Source organism: Strix aluco, chromosome Z, assembly GCF_031877795.1.
Source record: "Strix aluco isolate bStrAlu1 chromosome Z, bStrAlu1.hap1, whole genome shotgun sequence".
NCBI classification, from domain to species: domain Eukaryota; kingdom Metazoa; phylum Chordata; class Aves; order Strigiformes; family Strigidae; genus Strix; species Strix aluco.
The window spans coordinates 24487439-24515390 of NC_133971.1; the positions used below are offsets into that span (position 1 = coordinate 24487439).

Sequence of the window (27952 nt, forward strand, 5' to 3'; positions counted from 1 at the left end):
TTCTTACGAGACTTCCTTTTTTCAGGAAGAAAATTTATCAATAAACACACAACAGTTATGGCCTCACTCTAAAGCTTGATGAACTTGAGGGAAAATATCATTAAATGCAGGGGTATTTGAATCATGCCCCTAATGATGAAAAAGGCCTATGTAGTGGCTGGACCTTTCCTTTGGTATTGCTAAAGCTCAGCTGCAGTTAATTTCCAGTTGGAATTTCTGGACTATTTTAATACATGTAACAGGGAGCTTTTAACTGATATAATAATGGACATAAGGCCTCTAAATTAACTGAGATTTTCATAAATCAGAAATGAGAGCTCACACTCTCACATTTTATATTTTAAATCTAGAAACAAAAATCTGGGTGATTGTATATATTGAATCCCTGAGTAACAGAATCTCATAAATATCTTGCCTGGATTACTCAAAGTGCTTAGTTTTGTAATAAAAAGATGGACAGCTTGTAAGAGCAAGTGTTCAGATAATGGACTGGAAGAGAAGCAGAGACTTCTGAGGAGTAATACCAAAGCACACCACGGCTGTTGAAAGCACTGTTGAATGAGACTTGTCAGAGTGATTGTACGTGTCTGCAGTGTATTTCTTGGGGCATCTATGGTTTTTGTGAGACATCACTACTGGCCGTGCTAGTACACCATCATGCATGATGGAGAGTAGGCACTTTCCGGGAATGGTCTGGGTGATCTCGCCCTGAAGTAAGTGTCTTCAACAGCAGCCCAATGTGTCCACTTTCCCTAACTAACTGTAAAAGCATATTAGACTGAGTAAATAATTTGTAATGTCTCCACTGCAGATGTGTAGTTAGATGAGATAATGCAATAAAATTGCTGAGGGTGGGATTCACAGGTGTAGCCCTTTTTGTTAAATAAATCTCAATAGGTTTGATATTTTCTGTCAAAATACAATGTGGAAAGGAACTCCGCTATTGTCAAAGGGTGTTTTGAAGGTAAAGTGATGCAGAGAAGTAAAACTATAACCATAGTAAATTAACAGGCATAGCTACTCAAGTGTATCCTAAAGATGGCAAAGAAAAGTTGACAGCTGTCACAGAAGTGACAATGGTCGGGTAGCACCTGAAAAGCTCATTATATTGTTGAAAGAATGACACTTTTAGCAGAAAGAAAGGCCAGGCGTTGGACCACCTTATGGAAAAATCTGTCCAGCTCCTCAGCTTCTGCTGTTGCATGCCTTCTTGCTGGAATGTCTGAAATGTTTCTTCTGTCCTCTGGGCTTCCACAATTATTTTGCCCCAGGTAATCTGAACTACTCAAGAGACTCCTGCCTTTATGGTGCATCTCCAACTTGCGCTCTTGCATTAGAAGCCTGAAAGCAAAGACCCTGCTTCAAGTCCCTTTGCCACTAAAAAAACCAACTCCCTGGGGAGATCCTGTAATACGGTATCATATTGTTGGATTTGATAACAAAGGGTTTTACTGGATCCAGCCTTAGTTGCAGGCTTGCTGGCCAGAGGAAGGCACTGACACTGCTATGCACTTACAGATAATTTCTTCTTTTCCCTGTCTGTGGCACTGAGACCTAGATTACTCATATGCAGATAGTACCACCTTATGGAAACCATACCAGAAACTGAAAGATAAAATATCTGGATTTGTCCCAAGACTGGCTAAAAGAGGCAACAGCCATAAAGATATATGCTTCTGAAGCAGAATAGTAACAATTCTCTTTTTTGTGCCCAGAGCCCCTTGCTTATCAATGTGCCCCTTCTCTGCTCAGCCTGTGCCTGCAAGGCTGTGTACTCAGCTGCTGCTGTAGATCTGTAATGCAATTACCACCTATCAATCAGGAAAAAGACAACAGTGGCCAGCTGTCCTAGACGTATCTGTCCCCATCTGCATACCTACATGCTCCTCTGGCACCAGCTCTGTTTTAAGGAGTTACCTGTTGCAACCTAGTTTTGCCACTGAAAATGGGCATTGGACCCAGCAAAGGATAAAAACTTTGGGTGGTGGCTTTTTCAGCTACAGATATAATAATATCGTATATATCAATATGAGTATTATGTCAATATAGAGTATAATGTCATCACCAAGGGGCTAAGGAGCTATACAATAAAAAAAGCGATAATCAGGTTTGGGAGATGTCAGGAATAAAGCCAGCTGTTTCCAGGACATTACAGGTAGGTAGAACAAATGATCAGACCAGCCCAAAGGCAGGCTGCTGGTCTGCATGCCTGTAGGCTGAATAACTGACCTTGTGAAGAAGTCAACTTGCACAACAGCATACCTGGTCTGCCAAGCATTCTGACAAAGAAGAATGTTGTAATTTTTTGTGCATCCAAAGATGTGACATTAGGAGAAAAACTGAAATAAGCCTCTGTTATTCAGGTGAGAGAAAGGATAAAAGTAGTATAAAATTATCCAAATACAGGGTTTTTCCTCCATCTCTACCTCCTCTGCAAACAAGCTTTTAAGCTTCTGTGCCATGTATTGTAGAGAGCTTTCTAAGAGGTAATCAGGACACTGCTACAGCGTTCATCCAGGTAATTGGCACATTCATTCTGTAGCTATCCTCTTGAGCTCAAACAACAGACTGAACATGTTCAGGTGAGTTTCTTCCCCAAAAGCTGTGTTTGCCAGTTTCCACTGGCAAGAGATGATACTCTAAAATGTGTAAGATTAGAAAATGAGAGGAGAGGGGGCAGCTGTGGCCCAAAGCTTCCCATTGTCTTAGAAAAGTAAGATTTTTAGATGGCAGGACATTGCTTTAATATTTCTGCAACTTACTATGTTGTAGCTCTTACTGTAAGGAGTCACCTGAAATGTGACCTAGTAAAGGGAGTAGCCAGATTTGATGGATACTCCAGAGGTTTGGCTTTAGTGACTCACCCTTGTTAAGATTCTTACACAGAAAATACATACTAAGTTCCCCAGATTCAAGACATATTCCAGGAACTTAATTCTCCTGTCTCCCACTGCTTGCCTTCTGCTCTGGATTGTCTTGTCTCACTGGCCGCTCCTTTCAGCAACGTGATGGTATTTCTATATTCCCTTACTTCTCCTTCTACATCATTAGTGCATTTAAAGCTCCAGTAGAGATATGTCTAAGTCTGTATTTCACTTTACCTTGTGATTAGTGGTTGTACCCCAACTCATTTCTTTTGATTTCCGATTAAAATGTTGTACCTTAGAGACTTCAGCAACACAGGAGGACCATCTTTCCTTTGCTGAGCTGCAACGAGCAACTCCTAAGCACTGTACTGCTTGGTCAATTAAACATCACTGTTACATGAATTTTTGTAGAAAGGCAGATGCTATTTATTCAGGCAATATCTAACGTCTTTTTTTAGACAAGAGAGAGCATACATATTCCTGGAAATACTGACTTTAGATACCAGTTCTCTAACCTTGAAAAACACCTTTTAATTTTTCCCAACTTGTTTTCCTTCCTGACTGTTTGCAATGGTAATTGGTCAATGCCAGTCGCCAATCAGATGGGATTTGCTGTTTGTGGCTGCCAGCCTGAAGAAATTGTATCTCTTACATCACCTCAAGAAGGTTGCTCCTCTATTTTGGGTTTGTTTTTTAAATACATTTCAAAAGCAAGGGCATATGCATCCTGAGAGGAGCAGCAGAATGTTTAAAAGTATATTAAAGCTAAAAAGATTATTTCTGCATCCTGCTACCATCTTTCTGGAATGAGTCTCCACCACTGAAAAGAAAGAGGTAAGCAGATCTGGGAAAAAAAAGTACAATCTTTAAATCATGTAAAAAATGCTTTATGCAACTAACTAAAAAGTGGTGCATGTACCTCTGCAACTGTTGTGCAGAGGTTTTTCCTAAACCTAAGCTTTAAGTCTTAGAGAGAACTTTGAATGGGCACAGCTCAGGCTTTGTGTGAGAAAAGATTAAACCACTACATTTTCTATTATAGCTACTCTTACAGACTAAAACTTTGGAGACAAATGCATGAATGAAATATATGAAACTATTTTGTAGTTCATGTATTGGCACGCAATCCTCTTCCATAAAATCTACCTTGTCTTATTCCCACACTGGGCTCTGATAACTACTGAGAAGCTTAGATCTAGTCCATGAAGCAGAGAAGTGCCTGTCTAGGAAAGGCCAGTAATGCCTCTGATTTAATGGGATCACTGAGGTTACTAACTGTGAGTCATCAGTGTTTCTGTTCAGGACGAAGACCTGTATTTGCAGCACCTGATATGCTTCAATACTCTGAGCTTAATTTTGTAACACAACAGCCAAGCTTTACAGCACAGCTTTAGATAATTTCATTTTTTTGTAATTGCAGAAATTTCCCAATACCTGTCTTATGAATTCCATGTGTAGTCACAGTAATTATGCAGAAAAACAGGATGTAATCTGATGCAATTTGATTTGATGGATTAGGTGATGCCCATGCAAAGAGTGGAGGACTAACCTCATTTTCAAGCCAATATTGCAGCTCACACAACAATGACCATAACACAGATATTCCTGGAGCTGGGGAAATTCAGCTGAAAGCTCTCCTTTGCTTGTTCAGAATGCTCTGAATAAAACAATAAATGATTCCTGGACTTTTGCAGCTTAAACTGATGTAGTATCTATGATATTTTTTATGGGAGGGGAAGGGCAGATTATTAGTAGCAATTTGCTTTAAGCCGTAAATCAATTTTAGAGTGCTTCAGGCCAACCATAAAAAGTATTATTCTTTGTTTAAAATATTTCTGGTAGAAACAATCTAGATAATATTGGAGGAAGTGAGTCAGAAATACTCACAAAGTCAAAACTGCGTGGTCATTAGTCTGAATGCAAGGTTTTACTAACGTAACATATGAAGCTTGACCTTTGCTGTCTGGAGGGACATATGTAACCTTTATTTACACAATTTATGAAAGCAAAATAAATGTTCAGTTCTTAAGTTCTTAAAATGACTTTTTCCAGTGGCACAATGTTATATCAATTCAGTCACCTGAGACAAATTAATGGTGGATGGTTCCAAAGCTATGTACCAGCAGTTAGGTCATGAGTATAAAACTGCAGACAATACAACCACACCTTCACTGGAGAAAGTGCCAAACAAGGAAAATTTGCTGTCAGGTGAAGAGGATGCCAGCTGCTGTGTCACCTGCAGCAATGTGTTCTCTCTACAAATCATTCTGCATGCATGTTTTCATGATCATGGCAAATAAAATCAGAATAGTCTTATAAAATGACTGGACTTAAATTCCAGCTGAAGATCCGTTCATCCTGCCTTGGGAGTTGGGGAGAGAGTGGGTGGAGGCAGTCCCGCTTCTACATTTTTCCTTGCCTTACCAAAAAGTACTAGGAAGTCTGAGCTATTTGCAGATGGGTTGTCTACAACAAAATTTATCTCCTCCCATGACAGTTCCTCAGCAGAAACAACACTGCAAATCAAATGTCTGACTAGTTGTAAAGTGAATTTCACTGTTTTGATGCATAAGGCAGGATTTTTCAAGAGATTTCAGTTCTGCTCCATTTGATTTAGCTTTCACGGGGAATTTTACCAGTAATGCCTATGTAAGCACCATTATGGCTTGTGAAATATGGCTTGCAAAATCCTGCCTAGAACATCAGTGGTTTTGTTTTCATGCTGTGTGGTTGGTTTGTTTGAATCAATCTCAAGATGACCCAAACCATCCAACTGATCAAAACAACTACAGCCAAAGTGACTTCAGAACTGAAATCAAACCCTTAATCTGCATGTAGAAGCCATTTTTCTTCTCTGCAGTGGGCAACACCAAAATCCTTCACTTTCCTCCTCGCTCTCAGTCTTTGACATCCCACCCCTACACTATGGATGTTTAAAGATATTCTCTCTCTGAAATTTCCTAATGAAGTGCCATCACGTGGTAACTAATTGTAAGTGTAGCTGCTGTTCTGCACACAGATTGGTTTCTGATTTTGTTGGAAACCATAAATTACACCACAGTGAATTTTGACTGGGAAGAAGAAAAGGCTGTGTTAATAACAACAGACATGCTTTACCTTTGGGTCATGTATTCCAGAAAGCTCTTCATAGATCTTCTCTCCTACCATCACAGCAGCTAGGTTGGCTGTGTACGTGGACAAGCAAAACAGACAGAAAATAGCCCAGAGATTCATTAAAAACCTTCCAGTCCAGCACTTGGGGGGTTTGATGGCAGCTGTTCTTCCAAACAAGATTGCATAGCAGACATTCAGGGCAGAGGAGAAAGAGAAGACTTTGTTCCTATTTCTTCCTTTGGGGGTCATCCCAAAAGGACTTTTCCACTCATACAAGGTGAGGAATACAGCTGTGATGTGGAGAGCCACAAATATCCCCAGCCACATAGTCCAGTGAAGTGGCCACATAAAGGCTCCAATAGGAGCTGCTGTGTCTCTGGTCCTCACCAAGATGCCCAAGCTGGTTGAAAAGAAAGGGCTGGTGAAATCAATTACTTGGCTGCGGGCAGTGTTAATGCTAAATGACGTCACTGCCATGTGAGCTGTGCCAGCAAGAAGGTCTCCCACCAGCCCTGTCCAGTGGCCATTCTTCCAGGCTCCATATTTTCCATCACCAACAATATACAAGTCAAAATCAAAATTCATATCCTCAGCTAGCTTCTCCAGCAGGTCAATACAGTAGCCATAGCAACACTTCTTCAGCTCAATGGGAACGGTGTCATTTCCTCCTTGAAGGGTTTCAAACAGGTTATCCAGCACGGCTGAATCGTTAGTCAAAGGATCCAGGCACAGCTGCCCTGCTGGGCAAAGACCTTCATCATCTACATCTCTTGTAAAGACGAATGGATGCTCAATGAGAGTTACCACTCTGAGGTGCAGCCGGGTGGGGTGTTGTATGTGATTTTTATGTCTCTGGGCCTGTTCTGGCCATATCCCATAGTCCATGATTATCTTTCCTTCTTGCCAGCTCCCCAGACGAGTCCACATCGGGTTCCCAACAGGGTCGTGCTGCAGATTCCAGATGAAGAAGTTGTTTTCTGAGCTGACAACAGAGGAACCTTTCACCTTAATGTGGCCACTGAGACCATCAAAACTTGTGTTGGCTAAAAACCTGTTGGAGGGAGAAAGCAGAGCAATCAGAAGCAGACAACTGACGTCATCATGCTAAAGCATATGCAGACACCATGAATTTATGTTTAGGAGAATAGATTGGGGATGTTGTTGAACACCTGGATCATTAATAGCTTTTCTATGGCACGATGAACAAGCCACTTAATTTATGACTAAAGTACTTGGAAATGCTCTCCTGCATATCTCATCATCTAATGTAAATGAAAACTCTTCAGGAAAGATACTCTTTTTACTTACTAGAGAAGAATGAGAGAACACCAATTTTTTCAGCTACCTTTGCCTCATAAATTAATGAAACATAGGTTAGTTCTAAACTGAACTCACCAGATCTTTAGTCAGTTCCCTAGATAAAAATGTGCATGAAAATGGAAGGGTGGAAATTATGTATCAAATGTCCTTCCAAGAAAAATCCTATAATCTCAGTAAGTTACATAAGAGAGGGTACTGAAGTGCTGTCAACAGCTTTCAAGCACTCTGAAGTGAACCAATCTGGATTCAGACATGCAAATTTGACATTGGTAAATCACTGTTAGCCACTTCAGAATGAAGAAAGGGACTCAGTGAAAGATGGTTGCCCTAGGACAGTCCATTTCAATTCTTACCAAAAACAAAGAAGTTTCCTAAAATATCCGCAAAAATAGTGTTCTCGAAAGTGCAATTTTGACACTGTAGTAAATCTCATGAAGTGTGCCAGTTTTGGACTGCACATTTTGCATTGAGATTTCTCAGTTTTTACTATTCCAGATATTCACAATAAAGTTAAGTATTTCCTTTGTATTGGGTGGCAATGTTTGCTAGTAGTTGTTGCCCTGCATGTTGAATTCAGCTTCTGGTAAGTCATTATCAAAGAGGCTAATACAACGTAGATAAAGGAACAGGGAACTGAGCAGGAAGTAAGTGCTATGAGGAGAAAAATCCTTTTTAGTGTAAACACCATGACCAGCTGAACTGCACTCTCTTAATAACAAAGCTGCTATGCGTTTTGCAGGGACTGTAGAGGAACCCTGCTAAGTATGGTGATTCCATTAGAAACAACTGAGTTAAAATGCTGCTAACACGGTGCAAGGTAGGTCAGGCATATATTTTTCAGTAAGAGGCATTCAGAAGACACACTATTTAGCTCTCACAGTAGAATATACCACCTCACATTAGTTCTGGGAATTGGATGAAAGCAACTATTGAAAGAAATATAAAGGCTGTAGCTGTCATTCCAGCCTCAATAAGCAAGACATAAACTTTAAGCAGTGTTAATTGTTTATCAATAGTTAGAAGGGATTAAAAATAACCTCAAATCAATTTGAAAAGGATAAATCCACAGCAAGTGTGCGTGCATGCATACTTCCACCCCTTTGTTTTGAAAACTTTTGATGATTTTTTTATAGAGTTTCAGCAGAAAACTCCAGACTCTGTATGTCTCAAGATCATGTCAGTTTTTGTCCTCAGCAAAGGGTAAATTTACGAAACTAAATAATGCAGTTTTGAGTATGGTTGTGTGTGTGACAGCCTTCTCTGCGATGTCTTCAGAATTCTTCTTATGCAGTCTGTTTTGAGTAGGTTGAGTTTGGAGAAAGATGATACAGTCAATACTGTCAAAAGCAATTGATCTGTACATGTGTTAACTTGGGCCTGAAAATTATGCCTAAAAACACACACAGGTGTTTATAAATTAGATACATGCATAAATGTGGTTCTCACTTTTAAAATCCTTTACCACTTAGTCTAGCATTAGCTAAATGATACCGTAACTTCATTAATCAGTGATGTCTGTCACTGTTTGATGAGTCCCTTCCTCCTACCCTGTGTTTCGTATTTGATGGTGTACTTGCATGTTTCTGTATGTAAACACTATCAAGACAAAGTTTATAGGGGAAGGTAATCTTAAGCACTAAAGAAAGGTTTATGTGCCCATAAACTTATATGGTTTTTATCTCTCCTCCTCAGTCTTTGTAAAAAATTGTGCAACTTTTTCCTTACAAGCCTTGCTGGGCTTATATGCTGAAGCCATCACTTTGACAGTAACTGTAAAACCATTGCATGTGGAGGTGGGCCTGTATGTAAAATTTTGAAAGAATTAAGTGTGAAAAATAGTGCTAACAGTTCACAAAATGCCAAAATTGAGGGACACAAGTGCTCAGATGGAATAAGCTATCAAAGGTCTAATGAATTTGGCCCCATGTTGCCACTACAGCACGACTTGCATATCAGAATGCTGCAAGACCAGGTGCTTTGGGAGTAGCTAAAGGTATGGAATAATACATTAGATGTATTTTCTCCAGGTAGCATGAGAACAGTGGAATTTATGCACTGTGTTCTCTGACATTCACTGTAGAAATAAGTGTGCCCATGAGGGTGAATTGAGCCCTCTGTACCTGTCCTGTGGTTGAATTGTGTTAGAAGCGGTTACCTGAGAGATTTAGTAGCATTTAAAAGTATGAGTCCACTACCTTATTGAGTTAGTGGCTTACTTTTGCAGCTGATTTGCATGTTCTATATATTTGGTAGTGACAGGACATTAATCAAAATAAATGAGGGGAACCATGTGGGAGATACATTTTAACAACACTTTGTTTTATATGCGAGTGGCTAGGCTGCTAATCATTTGCATATGCTGTATGCAGCACTAGTGAAACTCATGCCAGGGACTTCACGTAAAAACTCCCTTACTCAATAACTTTAGGAAATAGATAAGAGGATCTGACTACATTATTTAAGCCACAATCTCTAGTGTGAATCTTTCAGAATTGCAAGTGCTGAGTATTGCATTGATACATTGGCAATATCTGAGCACTATCTTTTGATAGATTTGTATGGAAAGATGATGTATACAAATTTCAGAATGCGAAGGGCCAGATTCTCAAGTCTGACAGCTGAATGAACTTCCTTGATGCTATGTCAATATGTGTGAGCTGATGATCACACTGATAGCCTGTGATAAAATCACTTCAGTTTGACCGATGAGTCCAAAGTGTGTCATTTGCCCATTTCAGTTTTATTTGTTTTTCATGTGCTTTGTTGTAAGAAATGCTTATTAGAGCTTTTGCAGTACTACCATACTCTAGCAGTGACACCTTTGTAGTACCTTTAATAATGATTTAATTAAATGATTTCATTTTCTTTCAAGCTTGATGGCTTGGTTGGAAAGTTTACTGGAGGCAAGAACTAGAATGGGCAAGCAAATAGCAGACTGCTGAAATTACCCAAGAAGCAGAGTTATAAGCTGTAAGACTAGTTGAAGCTGTAAGACAAGATGAGGCTTTGAAATTTTAATGCCTTGTTCTGCCAACAAGGATGCTCCTATGAGCAGTCAGGAACAGATCAGGGAATCAATCTCATCGTAAGAGGAATGAGGGATAGAGACTTACAACAGTATAATCTTCAGGGGTTTGTACATCTATATCCATATCTATACCCATATAGATAAAGGCATGCTTTGCCATGGACCAGATCTTGGTCTTGTACACAATCATTATTCTGCTCCTGGGTGTCATTTAAATGTCTGCACAGCCAATGTATGAGTGCAGTGTTGGCAATGAAAACTCAGGTGTCAGCTGTGCCAGCTTGTGGGACGGCTGTTTAACTACACACTGCAGTTAAAAGAGGTGAAGGTCTGTGCCACTATGCCTTCTCCATCCCCGCCCACTGTAGCTCCCAGGCTGTGTATCAGGACAGATGTGTTCATTCAGACAGAAAAATGCCCACATTAGTAAACACTCAATTAAGCACCAGATAAAAATTTCTTTTGGAGGCGCACCACTTTCCTAGAAGCACTCGTGCAATGGACAAGGTTGGTCACAGTTAAGCCACTCATCTGTGCTTCACGCCTGAGAAATTATTGGTACCACTCTAAGTTAATAGTTAATACTGCTAACTCAAATACATCAGAACCGACCAGCAGGTATCTGTCTCACTCACACACTATAAAAACAGCTGCAATGATTCAGGACAGGGGTTTATCTAACTTGTTATTTTGTCTTTAAGAGGGTCCACAGGCAGATGCCTAGGGAAAAAAAAGGCTAAGCATATGATCCTTTTTCTTTTCCACAATAACTTTACCGTGATTAAAGGACAAGAAATTTCACAGACGTGAAATTGCATAATGTCTACCAAAATATAACAAAAGTTGCAGCAGTCACTGTTCATGAGAGAGCTAATGCTTTTCTGTAGAAAGCAATGATGAAGAAATATTTTGCAGGTAAGAGTTTTAATTTTGCTCTCCTTTTTCTTTGCCCCTTCCTTAACCCTCAGAAAGTCTGTTTGTAAAACTACTGTCCTCAAATATTTGTTACTTTAAGAAACCTCTTGCTGAGCTTTACTTTTCAGGGACTTAGGTATGATCTAGTTAAAATACACAGAATACTGAGATAAAATTAGTATCACAAGTCAGTGGGGATATTGCAAGCCAGTGCTGTATTTGTTCCCAAGCTTTGTTTCACTCTTTGGAAATGTGGTTTTTGACTCCTAAGTTATGGATGAGTGCTGACTAGGGAACTGTTAGGGACTCAAATGGTTGTGTTTTGAGCAGTGCTGTTACTACAGTATTGTGAAGACACATCTCAGATATCATTTCAAAAAAAGTTGTAAACATACAAAAAGCTTCAAGAATTTTTATCCTAACTCCATCCAACAAAATCTGTATGCTAAAAACAAGGTGTAATGCAGGGGAAACATGCAACAGTCACTGGATGTAAAGTAGCTGATGAATTTACATACTTAGCAAAAGCCATTTTATTTTCAAAAAGAAGCATGCAATTTTTCCTCTCATGTTAAAACCAAGAATATTTCTAGACATGAATCCCCAAGCGGTTTTGGGAATAACTTCCATATAGTGACATGCAGTGATCTACAGGAATAGTTTTAGCAGAAGCTGAAAGAGGACCCTCTTACACCAAGCAAGAGAGAACACTTCGTAGTTTTGAGTGCTCTCACCAGCAGCAGTGGCCTGTGAGGTGGTCAAGGTGCATTTTTTTGTTTCTTTTCCTTGGAAGCATACTGGCAAGGACTACACATCTCCTTTTATACTCTTTGATTGCTTTGGTAGATAAAATATTCTTATTGTGCTTTGTATTCTCTCAGGTAACTCAAAACCTCAGAGAATTTGACACTAGCCTTGACTATTCCCTCTTACGTGCATAAACATAATACAAAATACTTTCAGGCACAGTCTGTAGCCTAGTCTGCATTTACTGTGTGATCTCTACTTCTGTGGAACAGTGTCATCTTCTACAACTGGCTTAATGTCCCTCTCTGGCTAAATTTAAGTTTCATTATTTGCCCAGAAGTAATGAAGGAGGAGGATGTACTGCAACAAATGCATGTATGAGGGAGGGTTAACAGCATGATAGCTAAGCCACTGAAAATGGTTGGGAGGGGGAGGAAAATTATTTTTCTTGTACATCACAAATATTAGCTACAAAAAAGAAAAACGGGAAAAACTTACTTTGACAAATACTGTCCTGAAGTGATATTCTTTTCATCTGTATCCATGCAATTCATTGTACTTGGAATAAGAGCTAGTTCAGGCTGAATCATGGTGGCTGCTGCTACAGCTCTTGCTACCAGCTCCATTGCATCCTGTACATAATGCTCAAAGAGTGACTGTGTTGTCTTGCCATGAGCAATAAGACCAAGTGGCAAACCTTCTGTCCTCAGTTCTTCAACGTTCTGTGAATCCCCAATAATCCAGTGAAGTTCTGGAGGCATCACACCAAATTGGGTAGTTATTTCAAAAATCCTACGTGTTTTTTCCATGTCACATCCAAACATCACCATGGTGGATGTTGTATCTTTGATGCTCTCCAGGTAAAACTGTAAGTAGTTCAGAAGGTCACTGGTTGAAGTGAGGTTTGCTGTGATGTTTATAATGGATCCCAGGTGGAACTTGGAGCTCTGTTGCGTGAGGAAGAGAAAATCTGTGATGTTCCATTCCTCCTGGCATAGCATCAGGCTGAAATTATACCAGTTGTTCATTGCAAGGATCGAGAAAGTGACGTCAGCATCAGAACTCAGAGAGTTTTCTAAGCTCATCTGCAGGTGAAGGGGATTCTGCAGTTAAAAATATGACACAACTCATCAGAAATATGCTGGACTCAAAAGTCAATGAGTTTGCTTAATTTTTATTCACTCATTTAGTTCAAAGTAATCACCTGTCAACCAAGAGAGCTATGTGAGAAACAGGGAAACTTACATCCACCCAGCTTACATGGACTGTGATTCATGGGCTTCCTCAGCTAGAGTTTGAGTCAACTTCAGTAGCCACTAATGAGTCTGTTTTCAAGAACTTGTACTTCATTCAATCCATTTGTACTTTTGGATTTCTTGGCATTCTCAAGCAGATTTCCCTGCTCTCCTAACAGGGGTATAAAAATTAATGTTCAAATGTTCAGGTTCAACCCTGGTGCTAATGTTCAAATTCAGTGGATGCTGACAAGTTTTTTGGTAAACAATAAGAAAAATAAAGAAGAGCCCTCAGTTCTTTTTATCATCTTTTTCTTTTGGTAGTTGGGGGTTTTTATTACACAGACACATGAGTAACCTAATTAAACAGATCACAGTCTACAATCAATACACATAATGTACTGCCAACAAAACATGAGAAGATAGATTCTTTAGTAAAGGAAAAGTTACTGAACGTACAAGAGACTAAGATATGCAGACTGTGACTTCTGAGCTGGAAAATATTAGATAAATAAGCATTCCATACTCATTTTTTCCATGTCATTGATGATAGAACTTAACCCGTTACGCTTCCCAACACCGCTGCTCTTGGCTTTATCTTTTCCAGAAAGGAGGAAGGATGTGAGGCTAATTCATCTGTTCTCTTAAGGTAAGTATTTCTTCCTTTCTTAATAATAATATTAATAAATATTTTCCCCTTACTTTTATTCCTCTCCCTTCCCTGGTCCCAAAAATAAAGTGTTATCTACAGATTTGTTAAAAAAAATAAAGAATCCAAGCAATTTCTGACATTTTGCTACAAAATAATGTTTCTGTTGGGCCTTCAGCTAGCACATTATACACTGTCCCAACTTCTGGTCTGAGCTGAGAACTTGACAGTCTTCAGCATAGCTTTGCTAAAAAAGTTATTTTACTTTACACTGTCACTCTATTCCAGCCATGAGACTGAACAAAAAATGTGAATTATGATGCCTGTTTTAGTGCATCTTTTGGTTTGTGAAATCTTTACTGTGACTTTATGTCAACATTTGTCTGTATTCATGCTCCCTCACAGGTGCCTGACTTTTATCCTTCTATGCATTAAGTTACTAAACATTTAAAGTCTGTTATTATTTTCTTACATTTTCAGTAGCTGATGTCTATTATATATGAGGGATCAAATCTTTAGTGTGTTTAAAGTTGGTATAAAATGCTGTCATTTTGACTTTAATAGTATTTTAATGTTTATTATAGGCTTTAATTTGTATGGATTTTAGAAATGTCATTCTGAATTTGGAATAATACAATAATCACTCAATTTACATTAGTTTTACAAAAATAAAACCCTGGGCTCTCTGATACAGATGTAAGGGGTGGAATGAGAAAAAAAAAACCTGAAGAGCTAAACAGCATTTATAAACAGCAAGCTTTCATTAAATTGCGTTAATTTGCAGTTACATGAACTCATCATCTGTTTTCCAGAGCATATAATTTGAATTCAGAGCTTGATAAAGAGAATACTGTAATTGAAGATGTTCTCAGCTCTTTTTCTTATCTCTTGGTTTTGGTACCTGTGGCCTTTTTTTACACAGATGCATGAATAAGCTAATTAAACAGATCACTGTCCACAACTGATGCACATCATGTACTGCCAACAGACTCAAGAGGATTGACTCTTTGATATAGGAGAAGTTACTGAATGCACAAGAAGCTAAGCTGTGCAGACTCTCTGAGTTCTGTTCTGGAAAACACTGCCTACTAATTAAAATACATGATTAGTTCAGGAAAAAGAAAAAGCATTGTGCGTAATATGTGGGTTTGGGAAGCTGATTTGAATAAATTAGTCTCTGCAAGCTGAATCACAACAAACTTTTTTTCTGAGGTTATGAGATGATCACGTAAATTAACTCTAGTTTGTCTCTCATTTCAAATATAAGAGTGTAGAAAGGATTTTCCTTGCGTCCTCTCTGTCCAAGATCAAGCAAAAGTATGAACACTTTTTACATGATGATCTGCCTCCAATCAGCAAAACTTTGCAAGCCTATTGGCTTAGTTGAGTGTTAGAGAAGAAATGAGTTATTCAGAATACATAAAACATTTTGCATATATGATAGCACACAACCTGTCCATACCTGTACGAAGAAGAGCAAACATCTTCAGTATATTCAGACACATAACATCCCAAGCATAGTACTGTAGCTATTATGGTATAGGTGCAAGTATAAAATAAAAATTCTATTGGATGCAGAAACGCATGCGCTGATGAGTGATGTAAGTTAGCAATACAGCTGTGTCCATATCGTTGAATAAAACAGCCCCAGGAAACAAACTTGAGCATTTGTATTGCTTCATTTGTCCCTGGTCTGGTTTTTATGTCCATTAGCTTTCTCATACCATGCACTGGCAGTTTGGGTCCTAGCACGTTTTGGGAATCACTCCCAGCAGGCAGTATGGATAAGACTGCATTAGAGGTGGCTCTCCATCTTACCCAGCAGGTTTAGACCTTTGAAGACCCCTATGTCCTCATGCTAAACCCAGTGCATATGCACAGTTTGACACATGCAAGATGGCTTCTGCTTGTCTACACAAGTTCTTCCAGTATTAAAACACTCTGAACTGCTGAAGATACACAAAATGTAAAAATTACACTTTAGGGTTACTGGGCATTATACTGGTCCCAGAGCAAACATGGCACCAAGCACACACAGTTCAGAGGAAGTGAAGCTCTGCCTCAGGGCCAGAAAACTGGACATAATTTTACTCAGCAGTGCAGGTGAAGACAGTTTCCATCTGACTTGGTATTCTCAGGAGCAGGGGTGGACTCTCCTAAGCACTGCAGCTACAGGCTTAGTCCTCAGGAGCTCTAGCATTGGTCCCTGTCTTATGTACAACATACTTGGATGTGTCAGTCATCCAACAGACTGTTCTATTGAGACACTGCTCCTCACTGAATAGAGATGGATTTGGGATAACCTGGCTTATACTGAGCCTGCATGTAAGAGTGCTTCTTGCTGTGAAACCATCTGTGCTTCAGCTGCCACTTTCAAAAGCCCACAGGTGCATCTACATGAGCACTTATCACCACTGTGATTTATTAGTTGCTAAATTCCTGTTAATGTGCTTGAAAGGTAAACATTCAGCCCTGAAAAAGTAGCAAACACCATCTCCTCTCTTTATTGACTGTACTGGGACTGCAAACTTGTCTTCAGAATTTTTCTGATACAATAATATACATAAAATTCAGTCACTAGGCATTTGTCTTTGGCTTAGCTTTCAGCTAATTCTCAGCCCACCATGCAAACACTCCTGTAGACACTGGGGAAGAACAGCAATTAATGTTTGCTTTGTACTGGGACTTGTGGAAGGGGATGCTTGATGGGACATGTTGTTTCACATCTCAACCAAGAACTCTCTCTGGCCTCATCTAGTGAGTGCTTGGTTGACTTCATCAGTTTTATATGCAAAAGAAGATCCTTTTAGGAAAGGCTGTGGAGATGTTTGGAGATGTTTGGATTTAATGCGTTCTTAATTTTGAAAGGTTTGTCATTTGTAGAATGCAGTTGAACGTATAGGCCCTGAAAAAAATTACACAGAAGTCATGTCAGTATACAGCCTTTGATATTACAGTGTTCTTAATACTTTTACATACTTTTATTGATTTGTCTTTCTTTAAAATAAACAATTACTGCTTTTTAATGAGGAACTTCCAAAAATTGTTTATTCAGTCATTCAGTAGCCATCACTGAGACAGCATAATTTCACTGCAAAAGCTTCTGACAACTTAAATGATAGCTTAGATGTGTATAACTTTGTACTTAACATGGAACAGAAGATTTATGAGATAGCATCAGTGTATTGAACACTGTATGTTCAGCCTGATTAAAGTTCTTAGGCAAAGTCCTTGATCACCTCACTTTGGAAATTAGTACAGTTTGACTATTTCAGTTAAACTGTCAATTAAAGCTCATATAGAAATTCAGTTAAAGTCATTAAAGATGATATGACTTGCAACAGTTTTTCTTCAAATTACACAAACAGACAACTAAACACCATTTGAATAATGTTAACTGTGATCTATTTTTAATAATATGTTTGCATTTACATAGTGTCACTAGCAGAAACATTTTCTACATCTATGAGAGCTTAATTTTTATTGCACGTCATTGGCTCCTGTTTTATAAACCAGCCATGATCAGCTGACTTCAGTGTTTACTCAGTAAAGAACAGGCCTAGAATCCTTAATTTCTGACTAATCACCTTTGGATTGGATACCAACAGTCTTTCTACTGACTTTCAGTGGGCTTTGGACCAAGCCATTCATGGACTATTAAGCTTTACATGGTCTGATGTGTTTCACTCCTGTATATCAGCAGAGACTGTAACGACTTATTTGCTTTTTGTAGCCCAACCAGAGCAGTTTTACAGTTTCATTGCCTGAGACACCTGAGATAACAGGTTCATTTAACAACTGAAACATGATTTGCATTTCATTAATGCAATATTTTTCAAGCCTCCATTTCAGTCGTCTGTAGAGCCATCCTTAGCCCTTGTAAATCTTGTAAGCATGAATGCCTGGAGCTGGACTGACACCCTGAAAGATCTGGCCATTTATCTCTTCAACCAAATTTGTAATGCTAATTAGGCATGGTCACAGTGACATTTTATTTGACATTATGATAGCTTAATTAGCAGAGTTAAAGCATATATGTGAATATTCTTTTGCTAACTGTGTAAAAGAAAATAATACACAGAAAATATTATTCCTCTCTGACTCTCGGGGGCAAAGGCAGTGCTCAAATGTATATTTATGATAAGAAACACCAAAGAGAAAAAAGGTTATATATCAGACAAAGCTCCACTGAAGGAAAAAAAAAAGCCTTCTGGCTTACAGTGCAACTGTGGGGACTCACAGCTTTACAAACACAGCTAAATGGCAGCTGTGAGCAAGCTGATGCCGCAGCTCTTTCTTCCATGATTGAAACGACAAAATTTAGGCTTAAAACTTAGTTCCCTAAAGGCTATGGGCACACCTATTGCTTCTTTCTTTCATGCCATGAAAGAAGATGCTATGAAATGTTGGGGTTTTTTAAATAACTGCCATACTGCTGACACTGCAATGCTTCAAGGAGGATTTTGTGTTGGCAGCTGACAGACCATGGGAAAGACTTCGGATGGAGAGGTCCTGCCACCTTTCCCAATCAGCCACTGAGCTGCCCACCGTACTGCATCCCGGTATGCCCGGCAGCAGCAGAGGAAAGCTGTGCTCCAGCACATCCACCCCCACAGGCTGCTGAGAGAAACCTGCTCTGCCCGCAGGGCAGACCGTGACCAAGAGGCGATGCTTCTGCAGGTTCCCACAGCAGATGGTGAAGTGTCCAGGTTTTCTTCTCAAAATCCATTCTGCACCTTCTGCAGAGATACAAGCTGTGTGCAGGGCAGGCATGCATCCCTCCGCTCCCCTGTGAAGAGCACCGGGAGCTGGGCCTGGGTGTTTTGCGGCTCCTGGGCTCTCTCCTGGTTCCAGTTAAACCCCAGAGTCTTGTCATGGACGTCAGTAAGCATTAGATTTGGCTCCTAGGCCTTCATCCAGCAAAACAACTAAGCATCTGTTTAAGCAGCAGCATCAGTTATGATTAAAAACACCAGTAGTACATTTCTTCTGCTATTTAGACTTTTGGTTCTCTGGGGAAGAAAATCCCAGACCTGCTTTGGCCCAAAAAGAGGAGGATGACTTCATGAATGCCTCTTTTTCTTGTCTTGCGCATCTGTTTCCACATACACGCCTGCCTGACTAAGACCATAATTTGAAACAGGGTAGGTCCCCACACTAAAGCCTCTTTTTTTGCAGATGGTTTAAAAGCTTCTGAGAGAGAAAAGCTAGCTTAGACTAGCCAGAGCTATTCTGATTCCTGCAGCTAAAGAAGCCTGGCATCTATCCAGGCAACACTTATAAGCAGATTCTAAAAAGGCACTGTTGACTTTAAAAAATCACAAAACCACTGGAGTTAGATTAATTTAAGTCTTGACTTAGTTTGTCCTGAAAATTATTTCTCTCTTTAGACCAGATAGTCATGACTTGAGGTTGCTTAGCACCTCTAATGCCTACAAACAAGTACTCCAAACTAATCGGAATATGTACAGCTCTCTACAAGGTCAAAGAGGCAATATAAAATATGAACTTTCAGCTATTCTTGGAAAGTAAGACCCATTATTTATCTTCATAGCCACTTATAAATTATCATAAGTAATACTACTTCAAAACTTCAAGGTGTTCTTTGCTTCAGGAGGAAAAGAAAATCCAACATTTAAAGTCTGACAAAGAATATTTCATACAGATGCCAAGAGCCAAAATAGTTTTTCCTTCCATCAAATTTGTCATTATAGTTAAAAAAAGACAGATGGTTGCCAATACAAATAGATCTGGGGAGCTGCATTAATTCTCCATGATAGCCTTTCCTTCATCATTAAAATGGCAATGCAAAACTCTAGAGAACCACCTCTGCTCCACTTCACTGGTACACTTCAAATGGGACAAAGAGGTGGCCAGGTCCACGTCTGTGACTCTTGCTCCCAAGTGCTACAGTACTGTAACTAATGCCTGCAAAGCCCTTGAAAATGCTTGGGTAAAAGATGTCAGAAGATATGAGTATAAATATTCACCACAATGGAAAATTTGTTACTGCATGGTATTATTTTCTAAAAGCTCAACACTGTTATGGAACCAGGTTGTCACAAGTAAGTGAGAACATGCCAGCAAGACCAAGGAGATCCTGGCTAGCTCTACACCAGCTTTTCTAATAACATTTCCCAGTAACACATTTCTTTACAGCTGGCCTCATCTAGACTGTCATGTTTGTGAGCAGGATTTCTCATTTGGCATTCGTGCCGCAGCTACCCCATTACAAGTCTTCCCACACTTGTAAAGGATGCAAAATACAGTGGCTGTTCCACAGAGGCGTATCTTTTGGGGGTTCTTCTGAATGCCACTATAAGCCTGAATGGTAGGAAAATAGCATTTAGCAGAATTTAATTCTTCCCTTAAGGAGACACAGCATTCAACTAACTCAAAGCTCTTCAGCAGACTGTCTAGGGGAGTTTGTGTGCTCTTCTGTTGAGAAGCACCTCAGAAACATTGGTGCTTTTCACATCCTGGCCATTAGTCAGAAGGGCTCTGTTCTAAAGCAACTCCAAAGCAGGCAGTCTGTTTTCCCATGGGTGTTATTCAGGCAATGCACAGGGGAAGGGCTTTTTTCCTCCAGTTTTTAGTTCATGAGGGTAGGTAGCAATTCAACTTTTGATAGCATCAGGGCCAAAACCAGGGCAGCACTTGGGAGCAGACAGTGCTTGGAATTTGGACTTGCTGAGATCTGCCTCCTTGGTCCTGGCACTCCTAACATCTGAAATGCAATGCAGAAAGACCCCGTTGTTGCAAAGAAATTCTGGTAACACACCAGTGGTGCTGTTTTAACCTGGAGAAAATTATTTAAGTAGCTACCAGAGCACCCTCTGTGTGTGTGTGTCTGCTAATGGAAGAACTTGCATTAGTCTTTTAGAGTGATTACTAACAACCCTAGAGCAAGGATATAGGTGTGATCAGGCTGCAGTAATAAAATGTTACTTGGATTATCAAGAAATCACAGTTCAAAGGCTGCTGAAAAAAACAAACAGGGTTGTATCAAGGATCCCCAGAAGCCCTGTCGCAAGATGACAGCAGAAGCCTTAATACTGCAAGCACAGGATGGCACCAGAGGTGCCAGAGCTGAAAATCACAACTCACCAATGGTCAGTTACTGGTCACTAGGAAATTGCAAGGTGGAGAGCAGAGTAAAACTGGGTTAAGGGGTAAGAGAGAACAAGTATCCAATATGTTAGAAGTACCAGACACCACAAACGTGGATATAAGGTGGAACTACAAATGAATGAGAAATGGGCAAGTAAATACAGCAGAAGTGCAGACAGCATTAACAAACATACAGAAGTGACCAAAAGCAAACCCAGAGGAGGTAGAAACTCCCATCATCAATATAATACTCCTCCCTTTAGAGATCCTGGGACACAGACAACTTGCTACAAACAACCCCCTCACCCTTAAAGCATACACACACTTGCTCTGTCTCCCTAAAGATTTGTGAGGCCAACCTCAAGTCCCAGAGGTACATGGAAGGGTGAGGCCAGTATCTGAGAAGAGATACGGAAACTGCATGTATGACAATCTGAACGGTATCATTACTGAGAATGATCTGTGGTACTTTGATAATTTCCCTGTAAGTGCTGGCATCATTGGGACCAATACACCTACACTGATAAAACTGTTAGGGCTTTAATTAGACTAACAATAAATCCTTGGCTTTGCGTATAGAAAGGGTTTCTAAAGCTCATGTTAACGGCACATGGTGTTTGCTCTGATACCTTGCTCTTGAGGACTACCATCAACACAGTGCAAGAGTTGACAAAGAATTTAGCAACCAAGGCTGTAATTACAATACACATTGTCAAGCACTGCTCCACACTGGGCTCGTTGGCATGTCACCCCTGCCAGAGTCCTCAGCATAAAGGGCTCTTCGAATGGCATGTCCGTCTTTGCCCTGTTACAGCAACTTCCACCTTCCCACCAGCAATATGGACAGCAGCACATCACTAGAAAATGCTACTTTTTCACAAGCACAACAGGCTATGAGTACACTTTCTGTATTACCTAGCTTTTTAGGTATGAGCAAAATTCTGGCTGAATAAAAAGAAACTACTTCTGGAAGAAAATGTAGAATATAAAGAGAGGGGGTATAGAGAAGACTGATTTATGTTATGCTGATAAAAGAAGTTTGATCCCATTCTACAAAAGCAGCTACTGTCCTTTCTGACATGCACCCAGTGCACCCACGCAGCATTTAATCCAATTAGATTTTATTCACCATTAACACCTGCAGCAAGGACTAAAATCTGGAGCACTGTTTTCACTTGCCAGTCCAATTCCAGCGTGGCTTGAAAGTGTCTTCAACTCTTTTGAGCATTTGCATTCCCCTTGCCCTCAGTAGCTGTACCCCCACGTCTCATTATTTTTGCAAATGACTATGTGCCTACCACCAGACTGTGCAACCCTATCTGGTGTTCGCAGCTCAGCGGAGTGAAACTAGGTCATTCTATCTTGTAGACAAATAGGGAAGGAGGTGGCAATTCAACCAAGAAACCTTCCCCGTTTGTTCTGAGCCAATGTTATAAAACGATGTTCAGGCATGCAGAGCTGTCCTGCTGCAAGCTGGACCTCCAGAAACAGGACAGCCCTACAGACAGGGCTGCTGTGGGACTCCCTGCACTCCTTGCAGGGCACTGGGTGCTGCTCCTCGAGGACAATGACCATCAACCAAGTTAGCCCATTCATCTTTACGGGTCCCTGCCTGTTGGAGAAATGCCCACAGGTTGTGTTGCATGCAGTTATTTATGCATGGAACAGTCACTGAAATGATAGAATGTAGAAAATGATTGCATGTAGAAAAATACAGTGGGAGAAATTAATGCTGACCCATGTCCTGTTCCTCAGAAAGCCAGCACCAGCTCATCATTGCATCCTCTTCTGCTGCGCCTTGCTCCGGGCATGTTCCACAGGATTAATTTTGCCTACAGGTGCATTTCGCTCTGTATTGATTTTTTGTATGAAAGAAAGCTGAGAATTAAGATTGCAAAGACTGATCTCTTAACTCTAGAGGCCAGGGTAGATTAAGTTAGTAGTTCATTTCTGAGGCTAGACATTTAAATCATGGTTCTAAGGTGAATATTTGTGTGTACTTGCTTGGTTTAAAATCAGGAACAGAATTTAAACATCTCCACTTGAGGGTTCTTATTTAATACACCAAGGCTTTAATTAGAAAGACAGGAAATCAGAAAGAAGAATTATAACTGGCTCTCAGGGCAGGGGGTGAGCAGGAGAAAAAAAAAATTAAAAATCAAACATCTCTTCTAAGAACACTCTGCATGCGGTGGGGCAGCAAGCTAACAGAGGGGACTGGCCACCGGGACATGCGATCTCAAGTGGCCTTGAAATGCCACTCGCTGCCTGCCCCAAGTCCACGATGCCCAAAGTCCACGATGCCGCGCCGCTGGCCAGTGTAGCAGTGTCTCATCCTGCATGGGCATTCCTGCCTCACTGGCACCTTTCACTAATTGTGCCAGGCGGTGAAGCTACTTTCCTCAGCAGGAGGCAGTTTGTTTGCATAAGAAATAGTTCAAGGATAAGTGCTGCTCAACACCAGCTGCAGGAGGAAAAAATAAACAAACTGGGAGGTGTGATGTTTGTTAGTTTCTCAGCTGCAGATTTACTATCTTTCAACAGAAGACAATATGATTTTTGAAAATGTAGCAAAGCCTAGGGGCTTATATTCGCTGTAAATTTTTTAATCACTGCTCCCTATTTTTCCTTCGCAATTCTGAATGAATACGTTGTCATTACAAAACAAACAAACCTCAAAAGACAACTCTACAATTTAGAAGTTTCGTGGCAGTTTGCGGATTGCTTTTCTGGGCATGCAATACACAAAATAAGGCATGTTCCTCTAATCAGGAGGTGCCTACCCCCCACCCCCAAAGGCAGAAGCATTTGAGTTTCCAGTAAAGTGTATAGCAACTACCCACAAAAGTGTGTAACTGCGCAGAGCCCGTTACCAAGGCACACAGGGAGAGGAGGAGGAGGAGGAGGAGGAGGTGGAGGAAGGGGCCCTGGCTGTCTGTCGAATATAGAAACTGAGTGATCCGGTTTGAAATCCCTGCCTCGTTTTGTGCTCCCTTTGCGAGCAAGTCCCTCTCTGTAAAATGGGGATAACCCCCTCCACAGTGCCCACAGATCATCACTGCAGCAGGGCCAGGCTTTGTGTTCCTTTGTGTAACAGCTCTCTGCCCATCTTAAGGCTTACAACAAGATAAATATTTCACACCCTTTTACACAGGGAGGGATCAGAGGGGAAAAAGGAAAAAAAAAATAGGTTAAGTCACATGTCTTGGAGAATATCTGAAGCTTTTGCCAGGAGCAGAATCTAGGGCTCAAATCTCCTATTCCTTCTTGTGCTAGACACAGCTGCCTCAGTAGTTTAAAGAACGTAGAAAATAACAAACAGCCATTTATTTTATGGGTTATTGTAAAATAATTTGGGCATTTGTACCATTACACTATTCAGAGTGCACAGGTCTCTCCTTCCAGACTAGTGTTTACCCATCCCATGGATACTTACTTCATCAGGACCCTGTGTCTGCAAGCATTTGGATACTGTGATTTCCTCACTAGTTTTAAGTGGATAAACAACTTACTAATAATCCATTGTATTCCAGAAGAGTCCTGGGTACAGAGTCGTGAAACAAGACCTTACTGTAGCGGGTACTTCACAGAGCAGAAACTGGTTCACAGCTAAGTATTGTGGTGAGGCTTGGGAGAATGTATCAAAAATCACCACCCATGCCTGAGTCTTTGATTTATAATGTGCAAGATCATCAGGTGAACATTTACATGTGACTCGTTGTGACTCAATCTTCCGCTCTCATCTAAATGCTTGACAGAAAATACACTCTACTATCACCTCACTACCATGCACAAATATTTGCATAGATTACTACTAGGTTTTCTTTTACTCTGCATCTAGCATGGACATTTAGACCAACAATGCACAGAGCTTTGTTTGCACAGAGCTTCTAAATCACTACAAAATATGAACGATATTTATTAACCCCTCCTTCGTACTGAGTTTGGATGCAGTGGAGCAGTGGTAACTGATACTTTATAGGCTTTAAGCAATGTCCATCCATATGTATGAAGTATGTGATAGTGGGCACAGACTGAAGATAAATATGTGACCATGCACACTGGGAAGAACAGCATGCCACGCTTGATGGGACCATCTGGCTGTACTCAAGATTTGTATTGCTGTCTGACACCATCACTTGCCAGAAGCTAGCACTAATTGCAAGACACTGGCACTGGCCAAACAAATGTAATTCTATTTTCCTTCGGCTCTGCCTGTGGCTCTCTCCCAGTATCACACTGTCAGGAGAAGATTGTCTGCCCTCCCCTGTAGGTATCATTCCTGCTGCAATGGCATAAAAGCACCATATGGATGTATCACTACTGGTGGCAATGGACCCCAATAACTGCCTGGCTGCAGCAGCTCTATGGTAAAGAGAGAGCTTTTTGCCTTACAGCCTTCCCTCCCTTTCTGTCGCGCTGCTGATGCTCAGTGTGCAGCCCGGGGGCGAGCTCTGCAGCAGAGGCCAGCACCACACCGCTGGTGAGGCTGGAGAACTGCATAAACTGCACGGAGTTGAAAAAATGGAAATCCATACTGCATCAAAGAAATACAACATCTGCCCTTGTTAATGAGAAACTCAATAGCACGTGGACAAAAATAACTCAGCATACTGCTCTTACTAGCGAGACCTTTGGTGGTGGGGAAGTTTAATATACTTTTTACCCTTGTAGTGAGGGGTAGCTGGACAAACTGTTCTGATGGAATTAAATACCAAATTTACTTCACTGTTCTTCATCCTACCTATTTATGCAAAAACTTATTTGTACTGCTAGCTTATGTTTCTTGAGGGGGAAAGGGAAAAACTGTTGTGGCAGGTTAATAGGGGTTGGCTTTGTTTATGAGAAAGTAATGAAAGTAACAGCAACAATTTAACAGGCTAGATGTTATTGATGGGAAGAACGCTTTGCAGCATTGAAATGAGAAGAAAGGCTTTTACAAACACAGTTTTCTTTTCAATACTGGCTCCGCCTTCTCCACTACAATTCCTTTAAATTTCTACTGCATCCATATTCCCCTCTTATAAAATATCTCCTCCTTTAAGTTATGTAGGGTTTGTGCAACTCTGAGACAGCTGAAAAGCAGTATAATCATTGCAAAGCACCAATTACCCAAGTACATTGGCTATTTAATTTATTTTTTAAGAGCTTTGTGCTTTTGGATCTGCTGGGGCTGCACATTTCTCTGAGTCAAAAGGCTCTCAAATACTCCGAACCAAATGAATCAATAAGCTCTCGTCCATTCTTGAGCTTTGTACAGACATATGAGACATTTTCGTCCTCACAGCTCAGCTCTTCCTGCCCTGGCCCATGTGATGGCACATATAGATGCTATGCTTTCTCTAGGTCAGCTCTTTAACCCTGACATCAGCAGATGGCTGATGAGTGATCGCAGCTGATGAAGAGGCCCTCGGCTCCCGATGATGAGCTCTACGAGTGTTTTGATGCACTTGGGCAGCCAGACCAAGCTCTCTGCGATAGGCTGGGTGCAGCTGGGGCAAACAGCATCTTTATTTGTGTAGCTGCAAACCCAAAAGCATCAGATGTAGTAATGGATCTGCTTGTGTATGACTGCCCTCTTCTGCACTTTGTGGCTTATAAACTCTTAAAACACAGCAGCTGTAAATTGTTTTGAATGGCACATCATTCATTGGAGCCACCATCCTTCCTACTGCCTTTGCCATTCCAGCATTTACAGACTAGTATCACTGTAGAGTCCAGCACTACCTGTTCTATGGACTAGAAGAAATAATTACATTTATGAATTTAACAAACTAGTAGACAGAAGTTATGAATTAAATGATATGGGAGCCAGTCTTGAGTTATGCAAAATACACTGAGTTAGGTATTCACAAAATTGCTTCAGTATAATTGTCGGCACGTGGATTGTTTGCAAACAGCTAGCACAAACTACTTAGTGTTAATCATTTGTTCCGTGACATAGTTAGTCATGCACTATTTCTGCTTTGTGAGTGGGTGATTGTATCCTCCTAAAGGAGAGGGTAAGAACCAGCAAAAATGAAGCACGCCCTGGGAGTTTAACATGGATAAGTGCTTGTGATAAAGTACGAAAGCGTCATGTCTCACTAATCTCAGCAAGATGTTTGCGTCTATCCATCTCCATGCAAATAATCCACGATGACTCTGCAGAGTCTGGTGAACCAAGCCTGGGGACGAGGAATTCACATCGACTATTTTTGGTGCCGTGATTCTTTTTAACTCTCTGAACAAGGGGAAGTGTTGCAGAGGAGTATCTAATTCCTCCAGACAACCTGAAAGGAAGGGATGACAGACCACCGCTCTTATGAGTTTGGCAAGAACATACAACCAAAACTGCTGCATCTCTCTGCAGGAAACAGCACTGCTTCAGGGACAGAGAACCTATAATAAAAAAATCACAGAAAATGTATATTCCCTGGAGAAAGAGGAATGTATTTTTTTCTTTTCCTCATTTCAGTTTTTTCTGTTTACATGATGCTAGCACTTGAATGCAAATCTTGGTCAGTTTCCAACAGATAAATTATACTTCTACACATTTCAGTGACCTGGGATGGAACTAAGGAAAATGAAAAACCATAAGCTCTGAATTTTGTTGTAATACTGCTTTGATATTTTGCACTGACCTGGAGGCTGCACTGCGCTGTCTGAGCAAGGGAACCAAAATATTCTGTAAAACTCCCTGCTTAAAGCCCTTTACCAGGTACCACACAGAACACCAGGATGTGTTAATAAATTGGAGTGAAACAGCCAGCCAGCTATAATAATAAAAGGGAGAGAGACACTCACAGAAAGCAGGATCTTCTGTGGAAGGTTTGCTTTTCTCTTCTGAAAGGTAAGCCATGTTTGGAGACCACTCTTAGAATGATGGAAGATTTTATACACGCTTGAGCATATTGATTGACTCACATATGGACTGATAAACTTGGGGGGGGACACACCAGGCAAAGAGGTGTGAAGGCTGCTGGAA

The 27952-nt window shown here is 40.5% G+C and overlaps 1 protein-coding gene across 1 annotated transcript in view; it reads right to left on the reverse strand.

Moving 5' to 3' along the window:
* GRIN3A (glutamate ionotropic receptor NMDA type subunit 3A) overlaps positions 1 to 27952 on the reverse strand; it is a 73900-nt gene that overhangs the window by 30304 nt on the left and 15644 nt on the right. The window contains exons 2-3 of the mRNA XM_074812134.1: positions 12490 to 13094; positions 5985 to 7032 (exon numbers count right to left, since the gene is read on the reverse strand). Of these exons, the coding sequence (XP_074668235.1) occupies positions 5985 to 7032; positions 12490 to 13094 (1653 nt within the window). The remainder of the gene's footprint in view (positions 1 to 5984; positions 7033 to 12489; positions 13095 to 27952) is intronic.